The 22,776-nt window shown below is 39.7% G+C and overlaps 1 protein-coding gene across 5 annotated transcripts in view; it reads left to right on the top strand.

Moving 5' to 3' along the window:
- Positions 1–7,049: 7,049 nt before the first annotated feature.
- The window catches only part of CBLB (Cbl proto-oncogene B), a 134,723-nt gene continuing 118,996 nt past the window's right edge, over positions 7,050–22,776 (top strand). For 3 of the 5 annotated variants that reach the window (XM_021534897.2, XM_021534896.2, XM_021534895.2), the window contains exons 1-3: positions 7,074–7,179; positions 7,932–8,090; positions 17,519–17,769. In XM_021534897.2, the coding sequence (XP_021390572.1) occupies positions 7,944–8,090; positions 17,519–17,769 (398 nt within the window). In that variant the 5' untranslated portion in view covers positions 7,074–7,179; positions 7,932–7,943. Of the gene's footprint in view, positions 7,180–7,723; positions 7,760–7,931; positions 8,091–17,518; positions 17,770–22,776 lie in introns of those variants that run through there. The other 2 variants (XM_021534893.2, XM_021534894.2) reach the window with 2 other exon arrangements.

Raw genomic sequence — 22,776 nt, 5'->3', positions numbered from 1 at the left:
GGTTTTGCATTTACCAGCAGTGAATGGTAACTGAACAAAATAAACACAGGGAAATAAATCTGCAGAGAGAAAAAACCAAAACCCAGACTGAAATAAAATCACATTCCTAGTAATTAAAACTACTTTTGTGCAGCTTGTTACAAAGGTCACAATGTTCTGCTGGACAACTCCTGACTGTCTAAACAATGGGGGCATCCATGTAGAACTGGATGCATTGAAAACTTGACAGGAAAATTAAAGAAATTCAACAAAACAGGTTAATTCAAGCTTCACTTCATTATTAGTTTTACTTTGACCTTTTTATATTTCCTTGGACACAACATGCCTTAATCTGAAACTTAATGGAAACAAATGTTATAGTCTCCCACACGACAGAATTAATAGAATAATGCAAAAGCACATTTCAATGTAGTGTTCACCGTTGCTCACATTCTTGATGCAACAAAATTAATATTTTTCAAAAGGAAAAAAATCACTTATTGCTCTCCCCAGAAGTCTGATTCAGTGTTTTCCATTTTCCTCTGGGGAAAAAAAAAAAAGAAAAAAATAAGAGTCTTGTGACGAAGTAGAAAAATGGTTACCAATTGCATTCTACAGAGTGAGCAATTGATGCAAAAATCTTATCAGCTCACTCTGAGAATAGTTTAATGCTCTGAAGCATGCAGCAAATAATCAGAAGTACCAAATGCACTTTGTGTTACAAAACAGCCCATGCAAAAGGTCAAAAATTACTCAGTTCTATTAAAACAGTGACTTGCCTTATGAAATACATAGTTTACTTTTCAGTGTGGAAAAAATGATTTTAAACGAAGGTAAGTAAGCAGAGGGATAAAATACCCCAAATTGTTTATTCTGCTAAAGACAAAAGGTTCCTGCCATTGCTCACAAACAAAATATCAGCAGAACTTGAAGCACACAGGAAACACAAGATACACCACAAATTCACAGTCAAGGAGTCGAGCAGATGATACTACAAAATGTTGTCTTGTTTTAGAAGTATGAACAAGAATATTGGAAGTGACAACGAATAAGAAGAAATTTAAGCAAATAAATCATCATGCCTTAGCTATGATTTCCTAGCACCGCATAATTCCCCTGTTTAAGACGTTATCTTACTCAACTGAAAACATGGTTTTCTGAAGGAAAAGCCTCTGTGACAATATCTCATCTGACTATTTCAATTAAAGCTGCTAGCAATATAGTTAAAATCTCCACTAACTGAGCTTATTTTGACTTGCAGAAGCACAGAACAGACACAGGCTTGTTTCCTGTCAAAGCGCAACTGCTACTCCAGAGAAAGATGGCAATTAAAAGTCCCTCAGAGTATTTTACAACCTCTTACCATAAGTTGAAAATCTTAAAAGTTTTGGCAAAAAGAGCTATTTGAATGGAAAACCTCCTAATTATCAAGTCAAACAAGAAAACCCAGTTGTGCATTGGCAAGACATGAAAAAAGATGTTGGAGTTAAAGATTGTTTTATCAGAGCAAGACTGGAAAGAGCTAAGATCATGACACTCAGAAGGAACAGGGGGATAATTAAAAAAAAAAAAGAGAAAAAGAAAAAATATATATAGACATTTTTTTTTTTTATGCTATTGCACAGATGGAGCAAATTCAAGAAGTAGTACTAAAATGACAGGACTTAGTTAAAGCCTTTGCACCTGCTCTGGCAGATGGATGCAATTAATAACAGAAAAGAAACAGAAGAACACTCCCTTAGGGGTAGATTGTTTTAAAATTAAGCTGACACACTTTTCTAATACAATGTATTAAGGCAGAGATGTGTTTTGAAGTGGGCTGTCTAGTTTACAGCAAACGAACTCATTAGTGAGGTGTGTAAACAAACACAGGCCTGGCCCCACAATTAGTTTTCATACTCATTCTGCAAACAGAGAACACATTTTTAATTACTCATAGGCAAATGGATGTGCTGTATTTTGCAAGGGAAACAATATCATACTTAAGTCGATTTGTTCCTAGTGTAAAGGAAAGATTTGAAAACGTGAGCACAAGAGCCTCAGTCACTTAAATTCTTGCCCTTGAAAGAATTCACTCCTCGAGACACGAGTTGAAAACAATTTCATTCTTTTCAGACCAACCAAAATGAGCAAAGATGAAACATCTCCTATTATGTTGTGCCTATAATGTGTGTATATTTATATGCACACCAACTCCAACAATATATTACTGCAGCCACAATGACCCAGGCACACCATGAAGTGTGGCAGCAGATTATTAAGATACTGCTGAGTAGTTTTGGCCCACGTCAGCTGGTGTTTTCCCAAACAATCCCAGGGAGGTTCAGGGATCACTACTTGGATGTGGGGGTGTGAGGGGATGGTGAGGCTCCTGTAATTTCAGGAAGGATGGGGACGACCCCCCCTGTGCCAGCCTACCTGGCCTCAGGGCTCAAGAACAGTGCCTGGCTTCTTTTATTTACAGGTACACACAGAGCTAAATTTAGCTTGTCTTTCCACATCAAGGATAAAAAGAAGATTTAATTACTCAGCAGAGAGAGCTAATACAGCAACAGTGTACCATCATCAGTTGTTCTGCAACAGCCTGATGGAGCAATGATGGATCTTTATAGTGTACAGAAACTTGGAAAGGCAGTCTTGTTCTTTTCTTTCTTGCAGTAGTTCAACAGCAAAGTGGGTTAAACTATTACACTATTCACATTTCGTGTGTGAAAAGAATATATTTTCATGTCTAGAAAGCAGTAACAACTTTTTTAAAAACACTTGAGTACTTGATGATTATGAAAAATGTAAGATAAGTAAATAGAGGAAAAATAACGGTAGCCAATTTAATTAGATTATAATCTGACAACAAACTGCCACTCTCATCACTAATTTTCTCTAAGTAATTACCCACTAAGGCAGGAAAAGCATGGGTTATTATTATTATAACAATATAAATTATCAGTAAGAGAATATTGAGTGTCACAGGTGATTGGTTTTGCTTTCTGTCTCTCAGTTTGCTACAATAAAGCCCAGGTAAGTACATTGCAATCTGTTTTAAAAATTACCCGTGATGCTGGCTTGCAGCTTATGAACCCTTTTTAATTATTTTTTTAGATTTAAATATCCTCCCTGAGGGCACTACAAAATAGTAACATGGAAGCATTTTGCATTTACTCCACTATTACAGGTGATTATGTAGTAATTGAATATGGGAGAGAAGGGCAGCATAAGATATTGTACGTATCTAGAATGGGCTAGCCAAAATGTTTTTAAGCAAATAGCCCTGGAGCTTATCTGTTGTTACAATAACTATATTTTCTCTTTTTTTGGTGTTTTATTTGTTTGGGTTGTGGTGCGGGGTTTCTTGTTTGTTGGTTTTGTTTATTTGATGCTTTTACATAACAGATAAAAGCAGGACACCAAAATACCAGTAGGTTCCAGTAGCCCTTGAAGTTTCAGCTTCCCTGCAAAGAGAGAGCAGCTGCCTTTCGCTGGGGCACTGCACATCTTGGGAAGTGGATGACCTTGTCAGAGCTCAGCCATTAAACCACTGCCAGACCCTGTACCACACAACACTACACCCCCATGAACTTTTCATCACATCATACATATTCCATGTAAACGCCAAGAGATAAACTTGAAAGCTTAAGGATGCTGGGATAGCCAGGATATTGTATAACAATTACCAAGAAGCCACTTCACATTCCATTTTTGAAATGGAGGGCTTAAGCTTTACATCATTGCTACCATATCCCTTAATTCAGCATATTATTACTATATCAATCTTATTTATGTTGCTATAAATAGATCCTCCATCTTTCCTCTTCATTGTTTTTATCTTTCAGTGCATTTGGGTACAAAACCACTTGTACCACAGCAGCAAACACACAAATGACAAAAGCTCCCAAACCACATGCATTGACTGACTGCAGAAAATCAGTAATATTTTAATGGCTGGTGAACAAAGAAAACCAAACCAAAACATCTCTCTTGCTTCCAGTGCCTGTCAAGTGCTCTTTGATGGAATGGAATTCATTCAAGAGTACCAACATAAAGTTTCATTCATAACGCAGTCTAATAACTCCAGAAGAATGAGAGTCACCAAGAAAGTAAAAAAACAAACAACCAAAGAAACAAAACCAAAACACAAAAAAAAAAACCCTCCAAAACCCAAAACAGTTAACAGATAGGAAAATACTACGATGGACAAATGTAATTGTTAGCTTAACCTTTTATATCTGTTTTCTCCCTACCAGGCAGCTGAATTTTTCAAGAAGTCACATGATTTTGCTTTCAGTAAAATGCTTAGACCTAAAACCCCTGCTTTACAGTGTAGGACACAAAGGAGTTCAATTCAAGGCTTCTTTTGCACTTTGATTCCTTCATCATATCCTGACTCCCAACCACCTTTACTCCACAATTTTCACTACAGAATTTTACCAAATCCTGGATGACATTCTAACGTCATCATCATTACATGACGGATTAGTACCTTGACTAGCTGAAGATCAGTCTCATGTAACATACAAATCTCAAAATCTGATGCTTCAGTCTTACTGCGCTTTATTCTGCAGTGTTTTCATAGAGTGATTAAATCACAGATCCAAACTATAATATTCTTCAGTATAATAACAAGGAGAATAAACATTCAGTTGAAGAGCTTGTAAGTAAAAGAGATCTGTGGCGCCATTTTAACTGTGTATACAAAATTTTTGTACCTTAGATACCTAAGTTACACATGTACCTTACATGTAGCCCAAACAGAAAGGGACTTTTTCCTGGAGATTTAAAAGTACCTGACCAAGGTTTCTGCATTGAAACACCCTGTGGATCTATACATAGCAGGTTAGTGTCCTAGTTTAGCTTATCAGAGAGCCTGAAGCTGGGAGCAGGAATACCTGGACATTAACACAGTGCTGCTGGCCTGTATTAAAATATTCCAGGTGGCCAGTGCCTTTGGTGACCACACTTAATCCTTATGGACCCCAAAGACCCCGCAGCAAGCTCAGTCTTTATGTGCTAACAAGACATGCCCTGAACTTTCAAACACAGCAGGTGTCTGCTCCTCTCCTCAGCTGTCTTCTGTCAAACGGCCTCGTCACTCTGTGTGCTTGCAGCCACATCAGCAGTGCCGTGTCTTCTCATCCTTGCACAGCCCGCAGAATCCCGAGGCATCTTCAACAGCCTTGAAGCCAGAGGTATCTCTTCCACCTGCTCTCGCAGCTGGCTCGCTTCCAGTGCACTCACACGACCTTCTGAGAACTGCAATTCCCAGAACATCTGTACTTACAGCGGGAGAACGCTGCTGGAAAAGCACTCACTTCCCCCACGGAGCTGGCTGCTCCCTGAGCGACGCAGCAAGGATGCAGAGGGATGCAGGAACGCAGCTGCTGGCTCCGGCTGGCCCTGCACTCGGATGAACTGCAAGACACCATGACTCAGCCCCAGACAGCTCCCGAGAGCTCGCAGGTCACAGCTCTTGGCAGAGTGTGGGGTATGAAGGGAATGACATAACAACAATGCAAACAAAACAATCGAGACCAGCAACCAAAGATCTAGGAGTTCCGAAAAGTCGTCAGCTCCTCTGCTTTTTTCACAGCCAAATGATAGGTTGGACTTGATGATCTTAGAGGTCTCTTCCAACCTCATTATTCTGTGATAGCAACAGAGTGAGCAGTCACTGTCAATCTGATGAAAGGAAAAAAAGGGATAGGGACATCTGTCAGAGACGAGTTTTAAACCAACACAGGGAAGAGGGATATTTACAGAGACTACAATAAAATGAGAAGCTCCCAACCCACTTAAGGCAAGTAACTGCAGATTCATGTTTAAAAGCTATAGAAGAACAACCTTTGAGGAAGACATTATGGATAGGATTTTATTGTTTTATGTGTTCAAAAGAATAACATGACGCATCTTAAATCAACAGGAAGATACCTGCACTAAAAAAACCTATAAATTAAAATAGAAATAAAAGCAATGCTGAAATACTCTACGAGTTTTACTACTGTTTATCCTGATTCCTATTTTAATAAAAAAGTCAAATCCAAGAAAAAGTAGGGAAAGAACCAAGGAAAAGAGCAAACCATTAAAAGAGAAAATCTTTGGAAAGAAAGCTCCTACAATTTGCACGTATTTTGAAAACCAAAACTTAAAAATACTCCTGTAATACAATTGTGTTTAGAAAATAAGAATCTTTGATGCTAAGTGAAAAATTTTTGTTTCCTTTTGTAAAAGCTCATTAGAAAATTAACCTTGCAAAGTACAATTACTGCCTGGACAATCTTCAAAAGGATCTGAAATCAAGTGTCTTGTACCCTATGCAGGTAAGTCTCACTTCTTGCAGCGTTCAAGTGTAACAATCAGTTGAGTTTTATTTACCATATCCCCAGGGGAAGTGCTCGTATCAAAAGGACCGCATCTAAAAGGGCTTTTTTAAAACTAGAAAGTGCTTACATTTTTCCTCACCACCTTTCAGAGCTCATTCCCAGCATGGAAATATGGAAATCTTAAAAAAAAAAAAAAAAAAAAAAAAAAAAAAAAAAAAAAAAGTAAAAAGACCAGACAGAGGAGGAAAAAAAAAGTTCTTGTTCTTTGTAGGCACAAAAAAACCCCAAAAGCGCGAAGGGGAAGCGCAAAGGCAGCAGGCAGAAGTACCAGTTGTAGCGCACACGCTCAAGCGATGGGCAGGCAGGGGTCCCACAGGGAGGGAAGGAGGGACACGCTGCCTCAGCCCCATGGACCCCACAGCCACAATGCCAGCGTCCCCACGAAAGCAACTCGCACCCGGCCGCCGCCAGCCGCCGCCATCCCCCTCAGCCGGCGGGACCCGGCGGGACCCGAGCCTCCCTCAGCCCGGCCGGCTGCGCCGCCGCCCCCTCCCCATCCCGCCGCTCCGCCCCGCGCCTGCACCCGCGCCCATTCGCTGGCTGCCGCGTCAGTCAAGCCAAGCCGCCGTTGCGATTGGCTGCGGCGCGGCATTGGTCCTGCCCCCGGGCAGAGGGCCGCGCTGGCGGCGCGGCGCGCAGGCGCGGTGCCGTGCCGGGGGTGGGCATGTTCCGCGGAGAGGAGCGGCCGCCGGCGCGCCGCGGGGAGGGGGCGGGCGCGGCTGGAGCAGCGGGGCCGCCGCCGCCGCCGGGGAGCCAGCCTCGCTTCCTAGGAGCGCGGGGAGACCACAGCCTGCCGGGGGCTGCGAGCGCTGCCGCGGACAGACCCGTGCGTGTGCATCTCTCTCTTTCTCTCTCTGTCTCTTTCGCGTGCGCCTGTCGGACTCCGCACACCCGCGCGCGTTTCCCGGCCAGCCGCCGGGCGGGCTGCGGGAGGGCGGCGCGGGCGGCGGGGCAGCGCTCGCCCGCACGGGGCAGAGTCCTGCGGAGCGGGGCGGGATGCGCTCCGCCTGCCTCCCGCCGGAGGAGAGCCGCTCCGGAGAGGCGCTCCGCGGGCTGAGCCGCCTCCCTGCCGCCGGCTCTCCCGCCCCGGGGCCGTGCGGGAGCCCGCTCCGTGTGCTGCCCCGCCTGCCTGCCCGCCCGCTCGCTGCCTTCCTCCGCTCCTCTGCCTGCCCGCCCGCTCGCTGCCTTCCTCCGCTCCTCTGCCTGCCCGCCCGCTCGCTGCCTTCCTCCGCTCCTCTCCGCCGCGGCCTCTTTTGTTGGCGGAGCCGGGCTTGTGCCCGCGGCCGGCGGGCGCGCAGCGGGCAGGGGCGCGGCGCGGAGCCGGGCGCGGGTGTTTCCCCCCCTTCCCGAATCTCGGTGCTGACAATAAACCCGGCGTCGCTTCTGCCAATGTAAACCCGGGCCAGGTGGGTTTACGCTGTTTTGTCATGAAAAGTTAAGCTTGTTCCTAAGCATGCCCCGATCTTGCCCTTTCCTGCCCGTGGAGAAGGAAGCGCTGGCTCGCGGGCTGCGGCGGGTTGTGTGACGGGATGTGTTGGGAGCACCTTGTGAGCCTGTGTTTCTCTGTCCTTGGGCCAGCTCGGCTCCCAGATGGCCAATTCCCTCAACGGCCGGAACCCGCGCAAGGGACGGATCCTGGGATTCATCGATGCCATCCAGGATGCTGTGGGCCCCCCCAAGCAGGCAGCTGCTGACCGCAGGACTGTGGAGAAGACCTGGAAGCTCATGGACAAAGTGGTGGGTGTCTCAATGCGTCCGTGTATGCACACAGTGAAGAATGGGGCTGTTTATAAAGGTACACAGGGGCAAACGGCTTCTTCCCGCAGCTCTGAGTGCTGTGCTGTATTGTGCCTCGGGAAGTAAGGGGACTTATGTTTTAGGTTATTTAAGCATCATTTGTCTTTTTCCTTTCCAGTGGCCTCTGGCTATGTTTTTTTAAATCTTGGTTTGTGGAAGGAAAACAAATGTGTGTGTTTGCCTTAGGCTATTGTTATTTTTCAGATCCTTGAAAATGACTCAAAGTTGAAGCGCTGTCCTAACCAAAAGCTGCTTAACTCGTACTTGTAATCACATATTCTGACTGTTTCATGCCGTGTCACACTGTTAGTCTGCAAACAAGATACCTGAAGTATTAAGCTTCAGTTAAGCTAATTGTCCTGTGAGATATGTTGGTGATGGCAACATAGATGTGTTTGTGCTTTTAGGAATGTGCGTGGGGACTGGGGGATGTCACTCTTGTCAGTTTAGTAAACAGATTAGTATGGCATGTCTTAACTTTTTAAGTATGTGTTCTGCATTTTAATGACTTGAAAGTACATCTACTGTTAATTTTGAAACTAGAAATATACTGTACTGAAACTCATTTTTCAGGAAGTGGGGGGGGAGACTGTAGCCTTTAAGCTCTTATGCTTCCCCTTACCAGCCTGATACAGTTTGTTTAGTATTCTTTGAAATGACAGCTTGTATCATAAGAGATTATCTAGGAGAGTGCCTTACCTGTGACAGGAAGAGTTTGTAACAGGGCTTGATGTTCAGGAGACACTCTGCTTTGCACACTGGATGACACTTAAAAGCTTCCTCTAGAAACTGCTGAGCAGTGAGGATTGCTACCTGTTGGCCTTGGGTCTGTATGGCAATAGAGTTACCACCTTTTAACTCTGTGATTCTGTGTAATTTAGTGCAACTCTTTGCTTTCCCCGTGGCTCTTGTGAAATGAGATGTTCAACAGTTCTTAACGCTCATAATTCGTTACACTGGCAGGGTGGAGACTAATGTAATATGCCTTTACAAGTGTTAAAGTATTTTTTGAAGTCCTTTCAGGCTCTTTTTTGATACTCCAAGAATTGCTGGCAGCAATTATAAACTGAACCCCCAGCCTTAATAAAAGTGGTTATTATCACAAAGACTTTGTTGACATTTTTCTGTCAATGGCCAGGATGCTGTTAACAGTGAGTTCTCTTGTACTAAGGATGCAAGTATGAGTACTGGAAAGTAGGGATTCTTCAGTAGGAGGAAGTTTTCAGCTTGGGAACTAGGAATCTGGTTTGTTGTTGAAACCACATGGGGAATGCAGAGCTCTGATTTCCCTGTGTCAGGCCATTTACAGATCTATATAGTAAGGTTATACCCTGATTTATTTGTAAAATCACACTTACCAGAAAGTCTTTATCCCACTGCTTGGATTTCTGGATTGCTTTCACTCATCCAATACAGGATAACAATATTTGTCACAGCCCATCAGAACAGCCAGGAAGGCCTGTTTGATAGAAGTCACTGGAAAGGCTGGGCATTGTGCTGTGCTTCCTTTTTCATTTTACTGTATAAGTGTCCTCAATTTGGATCTTTAATGTATCCTCTTTAAGCTGCTCTCAGTTAATCAAATTTTATATCCAAATTTTATTAAAGTATACCAGACAGGATGATGTCATAGTGTGAGAATGCTCTAGGTTGTTGTTTGAGTTTTTAACATTTGGAACTTGCAGAGAAAGGATGTGTTTGAGCAAATTTAATATGCTGGCAAACAGATTTAAATCTCATAGCCTTGTGTGGCAGTAGGCACAGGAAGGTCATTTTTTCCTAGGTCTAGATCAAACCCAGGGATTAAAATCAGAAATAGAAACCTGCTCAATCAACTGTTGTTTTAAATCCCATTTCTGGAGTGTGTCCTATGACTGATTTCTGTGGTGGGTGACTGATCAAATTAATACCTAGTGAAGGCAGAAGCTCTGCCAAGTCAGTGGGGTGCTACTCATAGTAAGGTTGTGGCTTGGAGGCCTATTTTACTTGTTGTAATAACAGTTATTATGCTTGTTTATTCTTTAACTATAGTAGCTGTAATAATCATCTTGTTGCTGTAGTAAGGTTGCTGAAGTTTTCCCCCAATCTAATCATGTTAAGAAAATGAATAATGGAAACAAAGCAAAGCTTTTATCTTGACCAAACACTGAAAATAGAGAAGCCTTAAAAACTAGTGGCTCAATAATTTCTGGTTGGCATTGTTTTCTTTTTTAAAATTGCCATCTTCTACCTTTCCTTAATTTTTTTTCTGTGATTTTGTCTTCTGGCAGATGAAGTTTTCTCTATGAATTACTTGTTTGCAACAATAAAGGATTAACCAATACTGCAAACATTCCTACCCTGTAAGAACTATACTATGTGGGTAGTTTTGTGTAGTATGCAAAAATCCTGGCTACCTAGACACCATGCAGACTTCTTTGAATTGGTTATGTGTCCTGCTTTCACATAGTTCAGATTTTGTGATAATGTCAGTTTTCCATGGGCTGATACTTTAGGTTGGAATAGGCAGTTTGGGTGCTTTCTCTTTAAACTTTTATTATCAGTGTGAAAATAATAATGGATTTTGAGAAAGAGTTCTTTAGCAGGACAGAATGTTGGAATAGTGCTCCTGCTTATAGCCTTGTTTGTAAAAGTTACCATAAGCAACATACCTGCAGGGAATAAAAAATTAATCTGCATGTAGATAGTTGGTGAATGTAAATTGCTATCTGTCTAAATATCTTTCCTTTTTTTTTTTACTTCATACACTGGGATCTATACTTTTTGTGGTTTATTGGTATGTCTTATGTGAATTTACAACATTAGCTGCATTATTAAAGGCAAAGCAACCTTATCATCAGTGTGGAGTTTCTCTACTGCTTTTCTCATGGTTAAGCAGTAGCTTTATCATTAAGAACCAAAAATACTTTAATTCATGTGCAATGCAAAAATTTTTTATGGTTTAGAAGGGTAGCCTTGCTTTTCAATGCTTGGATTGTATAAAAAAGTTGACCATATATCTCTGGACTTGCAGGAAGCAAATTACTGTTTTTAAAACCTGATCTATGTTTTAGAAATTTTGTATCCTGTAAATAAATGAATAAGAAATACTGTTAACAAATAACTCAGGTCTTCCTTTAAACTGTGTATAAATTACATGATTTTTATTTTTTTCTAAGACTGTAAACCTAATGGCTTTTATAAACCTAGACCCTAGCCATGTATTACTATTAGAGAATAATGATACATTGAAACTAACTTTGGGAGAGAAATACAACTGTGTAAACATTGGAGTAAGGTCAGTTTACTACTTGGGCTATTTAGAGTTGTCAGTACTATTTTTTCACACGTCACTCTTGTGGCATTCAAACTGATACAAAATCATGGTACATTCTGAATGGGATTTTTTTAAACAGGTATATTTCATCAACTTTTAATCACTTTTCATTCCTCCTGTGCATTGGGCCTGAAAATAATTCAATTTTATACTATGAGGATTAAAAATATTTTCTAAGCTATTTGGGTGCTCTGTCATGGCCCATCAGTTGCTCGACTCTGACTGTATAAATGTGGATGGCATTGATTTGCTATTTAGTAATTATTTAAGAGCAAACTAGAGTGCTTCTCCAAAACTTATACTATTGACTTAGTGAGTAAAAGCTGTGTTACCTCTGCAGCTTAGTATTGTGATTTTCTTTAAATTAACATCTGTCAGCATCTGAGCATGGTAGTTGAAACTATGAGTGCATTGGTTATCCTTTGCAAAACTTCATGTAATTGATTCTATGGTCAAAGTTGGTAGGCAATCTTATGTCTTGTGTATGCTGCTTATGGAAAAAGAATACAAAATTAAACAGAGAAACAGAAGCTTCTCTCTTTCTATTTGGAAGGAAGTAAAATTACCCTCCAAAGTCAACTATCCCTGTGTGTCTGTGGCATCAGCATTCTTATTGTTTATTTGTCCACTATGGAAACATATGGCTCAGTTGCAGTATGGTAGCTGTTGAACAAGCACTTACTGTATTTTCAGACAAAAAGATTGGTGTTTGGGTTACCTCTACTTATATTCTGATGAGAGGATTTTTTTTCCTATGGAAAATGAAATGCATTGCAGTTCAGGTAACTTCAGGCAGGATGAAATCTATGTTGAAGAAGCATAATGCTCAAACTTGGATCATTTTCCTTATTAGCCCTCCTGATTAATTCTGAAAAATTCATTGTTGTTGCACTGGATGTTGTGGGTTGCTGGAGAATTGTTATGGTGTCTTAACTGCAGAGCTACCTTTATGCTGTTTGTGGTGTGTCAAGGCATTTCCTAATTCTTTGTTTTCTGCTGAGTGGCAGAAGATGCTGGTTCAGTTGGGCAGTTTGGAAGTGTGGTTTTGGAAGTGTGTGAGCACTGATGCTCCAATTGTTCTGCCCCATTCCCTGCAGCTGAAAACAGTGTTTAGCGGATGTCCTACTCATTACTTACTCTGTTTTAGCCGAGTTACTTTCCTTGTATTGTCTTTGACTAGCCTTAGGTGTTTAAACAGATTGTGTTAAGGCTGCAATCCTTTGCTTGAACAAGAGTCCTTTTGTCAAATGAGTCAAGGGCTTTCAAATTTGCTTTAAAAAGTGAGTGGATGACAGTTTTTAGCAAGAAATTGTCTATGTGCAATAGGCCTCCATTACTCTCATCTCCAATGATGCTATGAAATAATGCCTTATTATTTAAGTGATAATATCTTCTTAGTATCTTCAAAAGTGTTACGAGTAGTGGCATTTATTTTGGTTAGGGATGGGCGAGAAGGGGAGAGGGAGTTAATGCTTTTCTGCAAAGGAACTAGAGTTAAATTGTCTGGAAGTTCCAAAGTTAACTGCTTCAAAATCAGTTTCTGGTATATTAAGGTAATGCCTCAGTTTTCAGAGTTGCAGTCTTATTGTTTCTGTGATTCTGCATTAAGTACTTGGATTTTCCCTGAGTGTGAGTTAGTGGAAAGAGCTTAATTTTGTCTCAGTTTGCCTCAATAAGAGAGATATTTTTTTACCAACTTGCTTAATGCATTTCATTTTTTACCACTGAGTGCTTGCTAAATATATACATGCTTACTTGCAGTCATAACAATACAAAAATCACATAGTGATATGATTCATGTCCGCTCCTAATTTGTTGGTGAGAGTTGCCTTGTAAATTGCAATATAGATTTCTTTATTTTAGGGATGTTGGGGTTTTTTTCATGTTTGTTTGTTTTGAGTTCTGTTTTCTTTTGAAGAAAGGTCTTGGCAAATCTTTTGCGTCAGCAGGTGTCTTTTCTTATTGCTTACTTTTAATTGTGAACTGCTGTGGTATGTGTCAGGACATCCTGACTGGAAACCATATGGTTTACCAACCATCTCCTTGCAGACTTATTTCCTTTGAAGCCTTGTGTACTCTATAAAGTGAAGGAAACCTTATACTGCTTCAGTGGATCTCTGGTTGGAACATAATATTAGTATTTTTTTCAGTTATAATGCCTAAAGCTAATTAAGCTGTAGAAGAATTTTTGTGTAGCATTCTTAAAAGCTTGATCTAAAATGGAAGGTTCTGGTAATGTGCTCTATTTATCTCTCCAAATTCTGCACAAAGTGTAGCCTTGTAAACTGTCTTTTATGTAATGATGTGAGACTGAAGAAAACTTCATAAAATTTCTGAGAGAGAAAATAGTTCTTCCTTATAACTGGATTATTTTTTTGTATAGCTGAATTGACTGACTGTTGAAAATACAGCAACCAGCATAAGCAAATAGCTTTTTCTTGTTTTAATATTTTAATGGTATTTCTAATATACATGAAATCACTTATATTCTGCTTGTTAGCACATCTGATCAAAAAGATAGACTTCAGAAAGATAATTAATTCTTTGTTCATGAGATTTAAGTTAGGGTAAATAAGTAATTCAGAATGATTGCAGCCTTCTGTGCTTGTGGTCTACTCTCATTGCTGACTTTTTTCTGTGAATAAACATTTTGATCTTTCAGATACTTTTTTTTCCCCCTGCACTTGTTATTTCAGAGAGTTGTAAGTCTTGTGTTGGTTTTGTGAAAATGTCAGTCTAGTTTCAAATTTTCACTAAACTAGAAATCACAGTGAACTCAAACTTCAGAGGGGAAAAAAATCTGGTTTTCATGAAGATTTTCACTTCTGTATTTGGGATTCCAGTTCTTCTTACTCTTCTACTAAAAGAATTCATGTATGTCTCTGCATGGATGGTTTTCAAGTCTAGCTACACATGTAAGATTCTTTGCCTGTGATTCTGATATCTCCTTAGAGAATTCTCTGTCAGCCTAACTTCAGTGCTTTTCTGATCTTGCAAGAATGCTATCATAGCCAACCTTTATTCTTTGAAAATCCTGCTTTAGGCATCTCCTAACCCAGGGCCCTGTTGTCCCTTTTTTAAAATCCTGGTGACCTTATCTTTGTTACATAAAATATAAACAAGTCATTTTCAGTTTGGAAGCTCTTGCAGTTGTGTATTGCAGACTCCATTGCTGGTCAAGAGATGATCAAGTATGCTTTACTTTTTTTTTATTTCCTTCCAGCACATTCTCAACTTTAAGGAATTCCTTTATAAGCCATCAAATTATTTGAAAGCTTGCTGTCGAACTTTGCAGTTTATGTCTAGAAATATCAAACTGCTGGGGTTCAGTCTCTGAAACTCTCTTCTGCATGTTGAACAGCTCATGTATTCATATTTGCCTGCTTCCTTTTTTCTCTGGTATAAGGCCTGTTCTACAATGTATCAGAAGGCTTCCTGGTGCATTACTTGGTCTAAAAGTTGAAAGAATAATAGAAATTACTAAAATAACAATGAGTGAATGAGGAGAGCTATTGCAAATGTTATGTTTTAAATACTGTTTCAAATGGTGCTAGACATTTTAAAACTTCTTAGTGCTTGAATTTAGTCCTCTCTATCTCCACTTTTCTAACTGTTCCCTTGTTAAATCAATTTAATTGCCTGGTTGTGTTCTTGAACTGTACATTTCAGACACAAACTATTCCCTGTTTGCTTTGCTGTTTGGGCTGCATAAAGGTCTGTTAGTGGGAGCAATCTTAAGGCAGTGAATTTCTCAGTGGTGAAGATGTAGAAATTACAGGAGAGGTCAGCAACAGTGATAGAGCTCTGAGTTCAGAGAGGTGAGCATTACAGGATACAGGTTCATTCCCCTCTCACCCAGAAAAGCTCAAGGATGCATTTTTTTCAAGTTGCTAGATTAGTAAGAATAGGAATCTACTTTCAGCAGTATTAAGATGTTTTTATAACCTCATTAGTTACCTCAAAAGAATGTCAAAGTCACTAATATATAATGTGGCAATCTCCAAATGATGCCTGTAAAACTTTTATACCACATGGTCTTAATTTCTTCCTAAGTATTCGCATATGTACAGCTGCACACACATCTAGTGTGTGTCCCTGTGCACTGAACAGCTCAGTGCAAGAGCAGTCAAAAACTACCTGTTAGTTTTAGCCTCTTTTTCCTCTAGAACAGAGCATTATGGAACAAACTATCAGAAAATTTAGATAGCTCAGAGACAATTCTACTCTTGTTCTGTTAAGGATGTACAGGGAATAAAGAGTACCTTTCTCTCCCAGTAACATTTCCAGTGGAATGGAAACTAGATTAAAATAAAGGTATTCTATTAGCCTGAACTTATTCTTTGAGAAATATATATTCAATATTTTTGCCATTTGGGATCATAATGATTCCAAGTCCATTGAGATGTTTTCTTCTATTTGGTTTAAGTGGCAAAGTTTTAGTAGTGAAGGGACTAGAGGGGCATTTTGCTGAGGCACTGCCAGAAGCTCCCCCTGTCCAAGGAGGACCTGCTGCTGTCCAAGGCCAATCCCACTGGCCGCAGTGCTGCCTCTGGGGCAGTGCCTTAAAGAAGGGGGAGAAAAGCTAATGTGCAGAATCAAATTGCAGCCAGGGAAGAGGGGAGTGAGAATAAGTGAGAGGAACACCTCTGCAGCCACACAGCTTGGTGAAGGAGGGGGTTTTGGGTGTTGAGCAGAGATTTTGCTGCATCCCATGGTAAAGGGATGTCCATGCAGGTCCACAGTGGAGCCAACATTCACTGTCAGCCATGCAGGAGCCCATGCTGGAGCAGGTGATGCTTGAAGGGGGCTGTGATGCCTTGAGGAACCTGTGCTAGAGCAGGCTCCTGGCAGGACCCATGGTCCCATGGAGAGAAGAGCCCACATTGGAGCAGGTTTCCTGGCAGGACCTGTGACCCTGCAGAGGACCTGTGCTGGAGCAGCCTGCTCCTGAAGGACTGCACCCTGTGGAGGGGATGTGTTCTAGAGGAGTTCATGAAGAACTGTGGTCTGTGAGAAGGACTCACACTGGGGAAGTTCAAAGATGACTGTGTTCTGTCTGGAGCAAGGGAAGAGTTTCAGGAGTTCTCCCACTGAGGAGGGAGGAGTGGCAGAGACAAAGAGTTAATGAACTGACCACAGCCCCCATTCACTGTGCTGCTGTCAGGGAGCAGGTAGATTGGAAAAAGAGGGAGAGTGGTGGGTGGAATGTGTTTTTAAGGTTTGGTTTTATATTCTTGTTACCCTACTCTGATTTGATTGGTAATTAAATGAATTAAGTTCCCCAAGTCGAGGTTAAGTACCTGTGGCAGTATTTGGTGAATGATCTCTCCCTGTCCTTGTCTTGACCTATGAGTCTTTTGTTATGGGTAGGGGAATGAGAAAGAAGCTTTGGTAGGCACCTCCTCCCCAGCCAAAAGCAAAGCACTGGACTTCTATTCTAGCCAGGAGCTAGAAAACAATGAGTTTATAATGTTTTGTTTCCTGGTTTACAATATCTGTTTTTGAGTGACCTAAAGTCTGTCTGTTGTAGGTAATAACTTTTAAACCACTATCACATTTTCTTATGTGCAGAGCTTTCAAAATTAAATTTCCTTAGGCTCTAAGAGGCTATATTGTTGTATAAAGAGAGCCAGCAGATGACAAAGTAATTTATGTCAGTTCTTAGTAGATACTTAAACACCTGTAGCTAAGTTAACCTGCAGCAAACACATCTGTATGAAAGTACTGCTCTTGGCATTTGCTGCATGCAGTGTTTTGATATGCTCCTTAGCATATATTAGACAGGAAAAGGCATACTTTCAGGGCAAACCCACAAAATATGTAGGTAAGCTTGTTTGCTTTTTATAGATGTGACAAGATTAAGTAAAATTTTGCCTCTTTTGACATTAGAGACTACATTGGAATTTCACAGAATATAAATGAAGCAGGATTTAATTCTCTGGGACTGGGGGTTATAAAAGTATGTTATACCAGATAAATTGGAATATATCAGATCAGTTTTTGTGTCAGTGGATTTCTTGTCTTTTTTACATTCTCTTGTTTTTGCTTGTAGGTAAGATTGTGCCAAAACCCAAAGCTTCAACTCAAAAACAGCCCACCTTATATACTTGACATTCTACCTGATACTTACCAACATTTGCGACTTATACTGAGCAAATACGATGACAACCAGAAACTTGCACAACTCAGTGAGAATGAGTATTTTAAAATCTACATTGACAGCCTTATGAAAAAATCAAAACGGGCCATAAGACTCTTTAAAGAAGGAAAGGAAAGAATGTATGAAGAGCAGTCACAGGACAGGTAAGTTAAATATATGAAGTAGATCATCTGGTCTGTCTGCATTCTTAACACTGTTTTCTGCAGCCATTGTGTTTTGACATTTTTAATTATTCAAAGAGCAGAAATATTTATTGCTTGGATTCATTGACCCTGCAGTTCAATCAGTAATTTGCTGGATTTGTTCCACTGTATGCTCTTATCTGTCACTTTGTGACCTTTAAAATCAAGTGCATTTCCTTCATAAAACATTCATTTAATTGTAATTACTTATTCACAGGGCTTACAGTATGTAATTTTTCCTGTGGTAGGGAGAGTGACTGTTCACTTGGATTGAGCTTGACCTCCCTCCCTACCCTAGATCCTTAAACTTTGGGAGCCATGATGGATATTGACTTAGAGTTTCACAAGTGATGGAATGAAGCAAAACAATATTCACACTTTTCAGATATGATGTGATTTTATGATCAGGTAATGATAATGTTAGTTTCATGCCGTGAAGCCTCTTCAGAAACCTAATGGATTCTTGATTTGCAATGGTTCAGTTTTAATAAAAGGAAATAATGTCCACTTTATCTGCAGTCTTGGTGGTAACTGAAGAGGTTTTTAATATTTGATTACCTAATATTTTAAAAAATAATATTTCAGGAAATTCTCTGCAAGATCTGCAGTCTTGTTTTGGGAAGAGGGGGATGCAGCATTATTGTGGCCATTAGTCTTTGCCTTGTGTGGTATTACTGCAAATCCATTCAAACTAAAAGAGATGTTGCTCTTTCTGAAATCTTCTCTTTTTAAAGGAGATAGTGGGGAGTGAGATGTCAAATGAATGGAGGACTGAATTCCTGCTCTTCTGTCTGTCTGCACTTGAGCTCTGAGGCAGGCATGGTGGCAGTAGAGTTTTACAGCTGGTGAAATTGTTGGTAGAAGCAGTGAAATGTCTACATTCTTGTAAATGTCACCACTGTTTTGTTTGAATTCTACATATGTTCCTTCCAGATCTTTGGCAATGATTACAGCTATTCAGTCTACTGTGGTAGTCTTTTGGGCTTGATAGGGTGTCTGAAATTTTCTTGACACCTAAGGACTTTTTTCTTAGCATCAAGACTGTCCAGGTGTGAATATACTTAGGCAAAAATGCTCCAAAAGTAGAAAAATACACAGTTTAAAGTATTTTAGTGATCAGTAAAGATTTTGATGAATGAATATCTTTTTGTGTTTGAATTTGTAAGTGTGTAAAGCACTGTATATGTGTTCTCACCAGAACTCTTGAGAGAGTTGTTCTTCACTGAGCTTATTGCTACCTATTTTAGGTATCCCATTTGCTAAATGAAGAATGATAGAAATCATTGTCTTTCAAAGGGAATATGAACTTGTTATGACAAGGGAAATTTGACAGAAGTAGTTGGATTATATAAGCAGGTTTTATTTTGACTTACCTGTGTTGTATGAAACCCTAATCTAGTTACAAGTTTGCTTAAAGTTAGCAAAAATTAAAGCAAATTTCAGGGTCACTTTTTCAAAACACTTGCTGTGAACTCTGTACAGTTACTCATGAAGTATGTTAGTTACTCCAGTTGCTAGAGTTGCTTCTTTCCAGTTACCCATTTCAGTTCTTGTGTTGGGGTAACAGTAGTGATAAGACATTTTTTGTGAAGCACAGGTGTGCTTCCTTTGAAGAAGGTGTAGTTAGCATATTTGCTGTCTATTTGGGCAGTAAGTAATTCTTGTGAGATGGTTGGAGAGGAGGGATTTTAAACCAAATCATACCAAAGAAATGTACTGAATCACAAGAATTATTTCAGGCTTTTAAAATTAGTATTTCAGAAGGTGACAGCTACCTTATTTTGCTTAACTGATGGAGTTCAGGGCTTTACTCTATTGGATGAGTCTTGCTAAGAAGGGAAAATAGGGTTTGCAAGTTTGTTTCTTGTGCTTAACTGCATCTATTTTCTGAGTATGGTATCTTCAACGAAATTATGTCCTTTCAGTCTTCTTGCTTAATCAAGTAAGAGATAATGTCCAGTAAGTTCTATAAACTATATTAGATATAGTCCACACTGAAGTCTTTCTATGAATGAAGTAATTTTATTTTTTGTCACAGATTTTACTTTTTAAAAGGTTATTAACGCAAGCTTACTAGAATTACTGGTTCAGGCTCATCTACTCTTAAAAGGCTTTCTGTGTCTTTGAAGGTTTTGGGGTTTTCTTTTGTTCTTTTCATGGCTTTTCTTTTTGTCCTTTGTTTATTGGGAAGTAAACTAAAGCTGGAAAGCATAATTTCAGTGAAGTCCAAACTTCCTTCCCTTTTGCTGTATTCCAGAATTAGGCATTCAGGAAAAATAAAATCTTTGTTGAATGGTAGTTTTTGAGACAAATGTGTTATCCAGGTGTAGAAATCAAGCACATAAGTTATAATAATAAGACTGTAGGAGGAATAAAGTGGCAGTGGGGAGATTATGTCCAGCACCTTGAATGAATCCAAATGTAGTCTTTACTTCTTACTAATGGAGACAAGTGGGAGTTTTGCTATGATTTCCTGTAAATTATATCCTTAGAAGAATGTCTTGAAATGGAACTTATTTTCTGACTTTTGCTCGCCTTCTACTATAGGCCCTTTATGTGAGGAGAGGCAGAAAAGTATAAAACCTATTTTAATAATCTCTTAATAAAATGCTCCTTGATTCAGGCAGAGTTGGTTGGCTGATTTCAAGTGGTATTCCAGAAGTGGAAGATGGATATTTGTTAAGTAGTGCATGGTACAGATGAAGATGTCAAGAGAAGAAGACTGATGGTGATTTTGTAGTCAATGTTAGGAAGGTGTGCAAGAAGGAAATGTCAGAGTCAAAGAAGTCCTTCAAGGTGATCACAAAACCCTTTCTGTTTCTGTCTAGAAAGTCTTATTAAATTCTCTTGTGCATCTGACCATTTCGTGTCTTGATTCAAATTATGTGTTTCTGCATTGTAGTTTGTTTAAATGTTGGTGCAGAATTCTTATAGTCTCTGAAGTCTTCTAAGGAAGTCTTGTACCTGCAATTCAAATGATAGATCAGGTTCTCCTTTGTTACTCTTCATGGGTGTTACTGAGTTTGTAGAGTGTTCATTCCTCTTTCTTAAGTCCATGTTGGCAGCTGTGATCAGTTATGGTTCTTGAAATGGTTCATTAATGTATACTATGTTCTTTCTGCTGCAGAAATTTCTCATCTATTTCTCCTTATTCTGAAAGTACAGACTTGATAAGAGGTTAAAATAGTACCAGGATGGGTGTCAGGTGTGCCAGTTGTAATGCAGTGGCCCTTTGTGTACTTCTGTCCTGTGGTAGGTGTGAGGTAACTCAGCCTTGATTGCCTCTGCTTACACTGCAACCTTGCTGTTTTATTTATAGCAATTTAGGAAGTTTATAACTCAGCTAGCCTCACAACTTATTTGTGTCCCCAGGCAGAGCAGGTTTTGTTGATTGTGGGAAGGATCAGGAAGAGTCAAGTTTTAATTCAGGATGATTTTGTTTGGAGAAGTTTAAGATTGTTTTGGCTGATGGTTTTTTGTTTGACAAATAGAATGTACAGATTCAGAAAAGGATGTTATTAGTGGCCCTTTTCATAGAGCCAGTTTTGGCTTTTGGTTGACATCACATAGATAACTTGGTAATTGTTGAATAAAAGTTATGGGCTCCTTGGTATCCTGTGATTTGTTCTGTTTTCCAAGCATGTTATGTAGTTTTTGGTCTCCAGTAAATTCTCCTAAGCTATACATACCATCAATCTGTTGTTTAGCATGATATGTAAATCCCTAAACTTAAATTGTCTCAACATGTTTTAGAGATATAATATATTGACTATTTTAGTCTAATCTTGCTGAACCTGAGAGAAAGGAATCTAGTATTTGTTTTTTTCCCCTCTTGTATTTATTTACCTGTATTTTTAGATCATTCCTTCACTTGAGTTTTAGTTAAAGAAGTTGCCTTACTCTGCTTGAAAGTCTTCTGGAGTGTTGGCCCATTGCTCCTGTCTGTCCCTAGAAAAAGGAGGGCACTTTCTTTTTCAATATATAATGTATGGTAAGGTAATTGGGAATGGAACTTGGCTTCAATAAATAGCCTCTAACAAAGAGGCTTCTTCTGGGGAAAAGTGAGTGCATGACTGATTAGATGGAGTTGTATGGGAGAAGGAAATGCAATGATTTTTGGGTTTTTTTTAGGCTTTTATGTTATAGTGAGAATTTCCACCATTTCTCCCCTCCTGTTCCTTAGATGTGATGTAAAACCAGATGTAAACCAAACAGCTTTAATAAACTCTTTGGTGTACCTGACCCACATGAGTTGTTGAGCTTCAGTGCAGACTTGGTGGAGCACAAGCTGTTTGCTATTTTTGGTTATAGTTGAAATTAAAAAAGGAGTGTTACACAAACACACTTTTCAGACAAAGAGACTCTTGTTGCAGAGGGCAGGTGAGAACACGTGGAGGTTACAAATGGTAGAGCAGTATTATGACAGCTTGTTCTCAGCATAAATGCAAACAGGCTGTGTGACTGCAGTTGTTGTAAGGCAGTATTTGAATTTCAGATTTTTTTTATCATCTTTAGTGCTTGGGGGCGGGTATTGTCAATTGAGAACAAAGGAAGTATTAGTACCAGAGTTACTTAGAGGCAACTATTTATTCAGATTGCAGAGGAAGACAAGGATTTTAAAACCACAAAAAGATCCTCATGAAAAAAATAATGGCTTGTAAATTCTTATAATTGATTTAGAGCCTTGATTCATTTCTAGTTCTAGTAGAGGAGAGATATGTGCACTTTCTCTTACTTTTTACTCTTCTAAAATCAGACAGCATTTTCTGTTAGTGAAAGGTCTCTTCCAAACATTTTACAAGTAATGTGGTGTTGGCAGTCATGTCTGAGCAGAGTTCAGCTGGTTGTTAAGGGATATATACACAGTCTGATAATTTCCTTGTTGTCTTTTGTATAATTATTTTTGCCTCATGTAAGTGTGCGTGATGCTGTTGCCAAATTTTAAGGCGCCATACCATTGATGCTCAT

This window comes from Lonchura striata, chromosome 2 (assembly GCF_046129695.1).
Source record: "Lonchura striata isolate bLonStr1 chromosome 2, bLonStr1.mat, whole genome shotgun sequence".
Lineage (NCBI taxonomy): Eukaryota > Metazoa > Chordata > Aves > Passeriformes > Estrildidae > Lonchura > Lonchura striata.
This window is presented reverse-complemented; position numbering and strand designations above follow the sequence as displayed.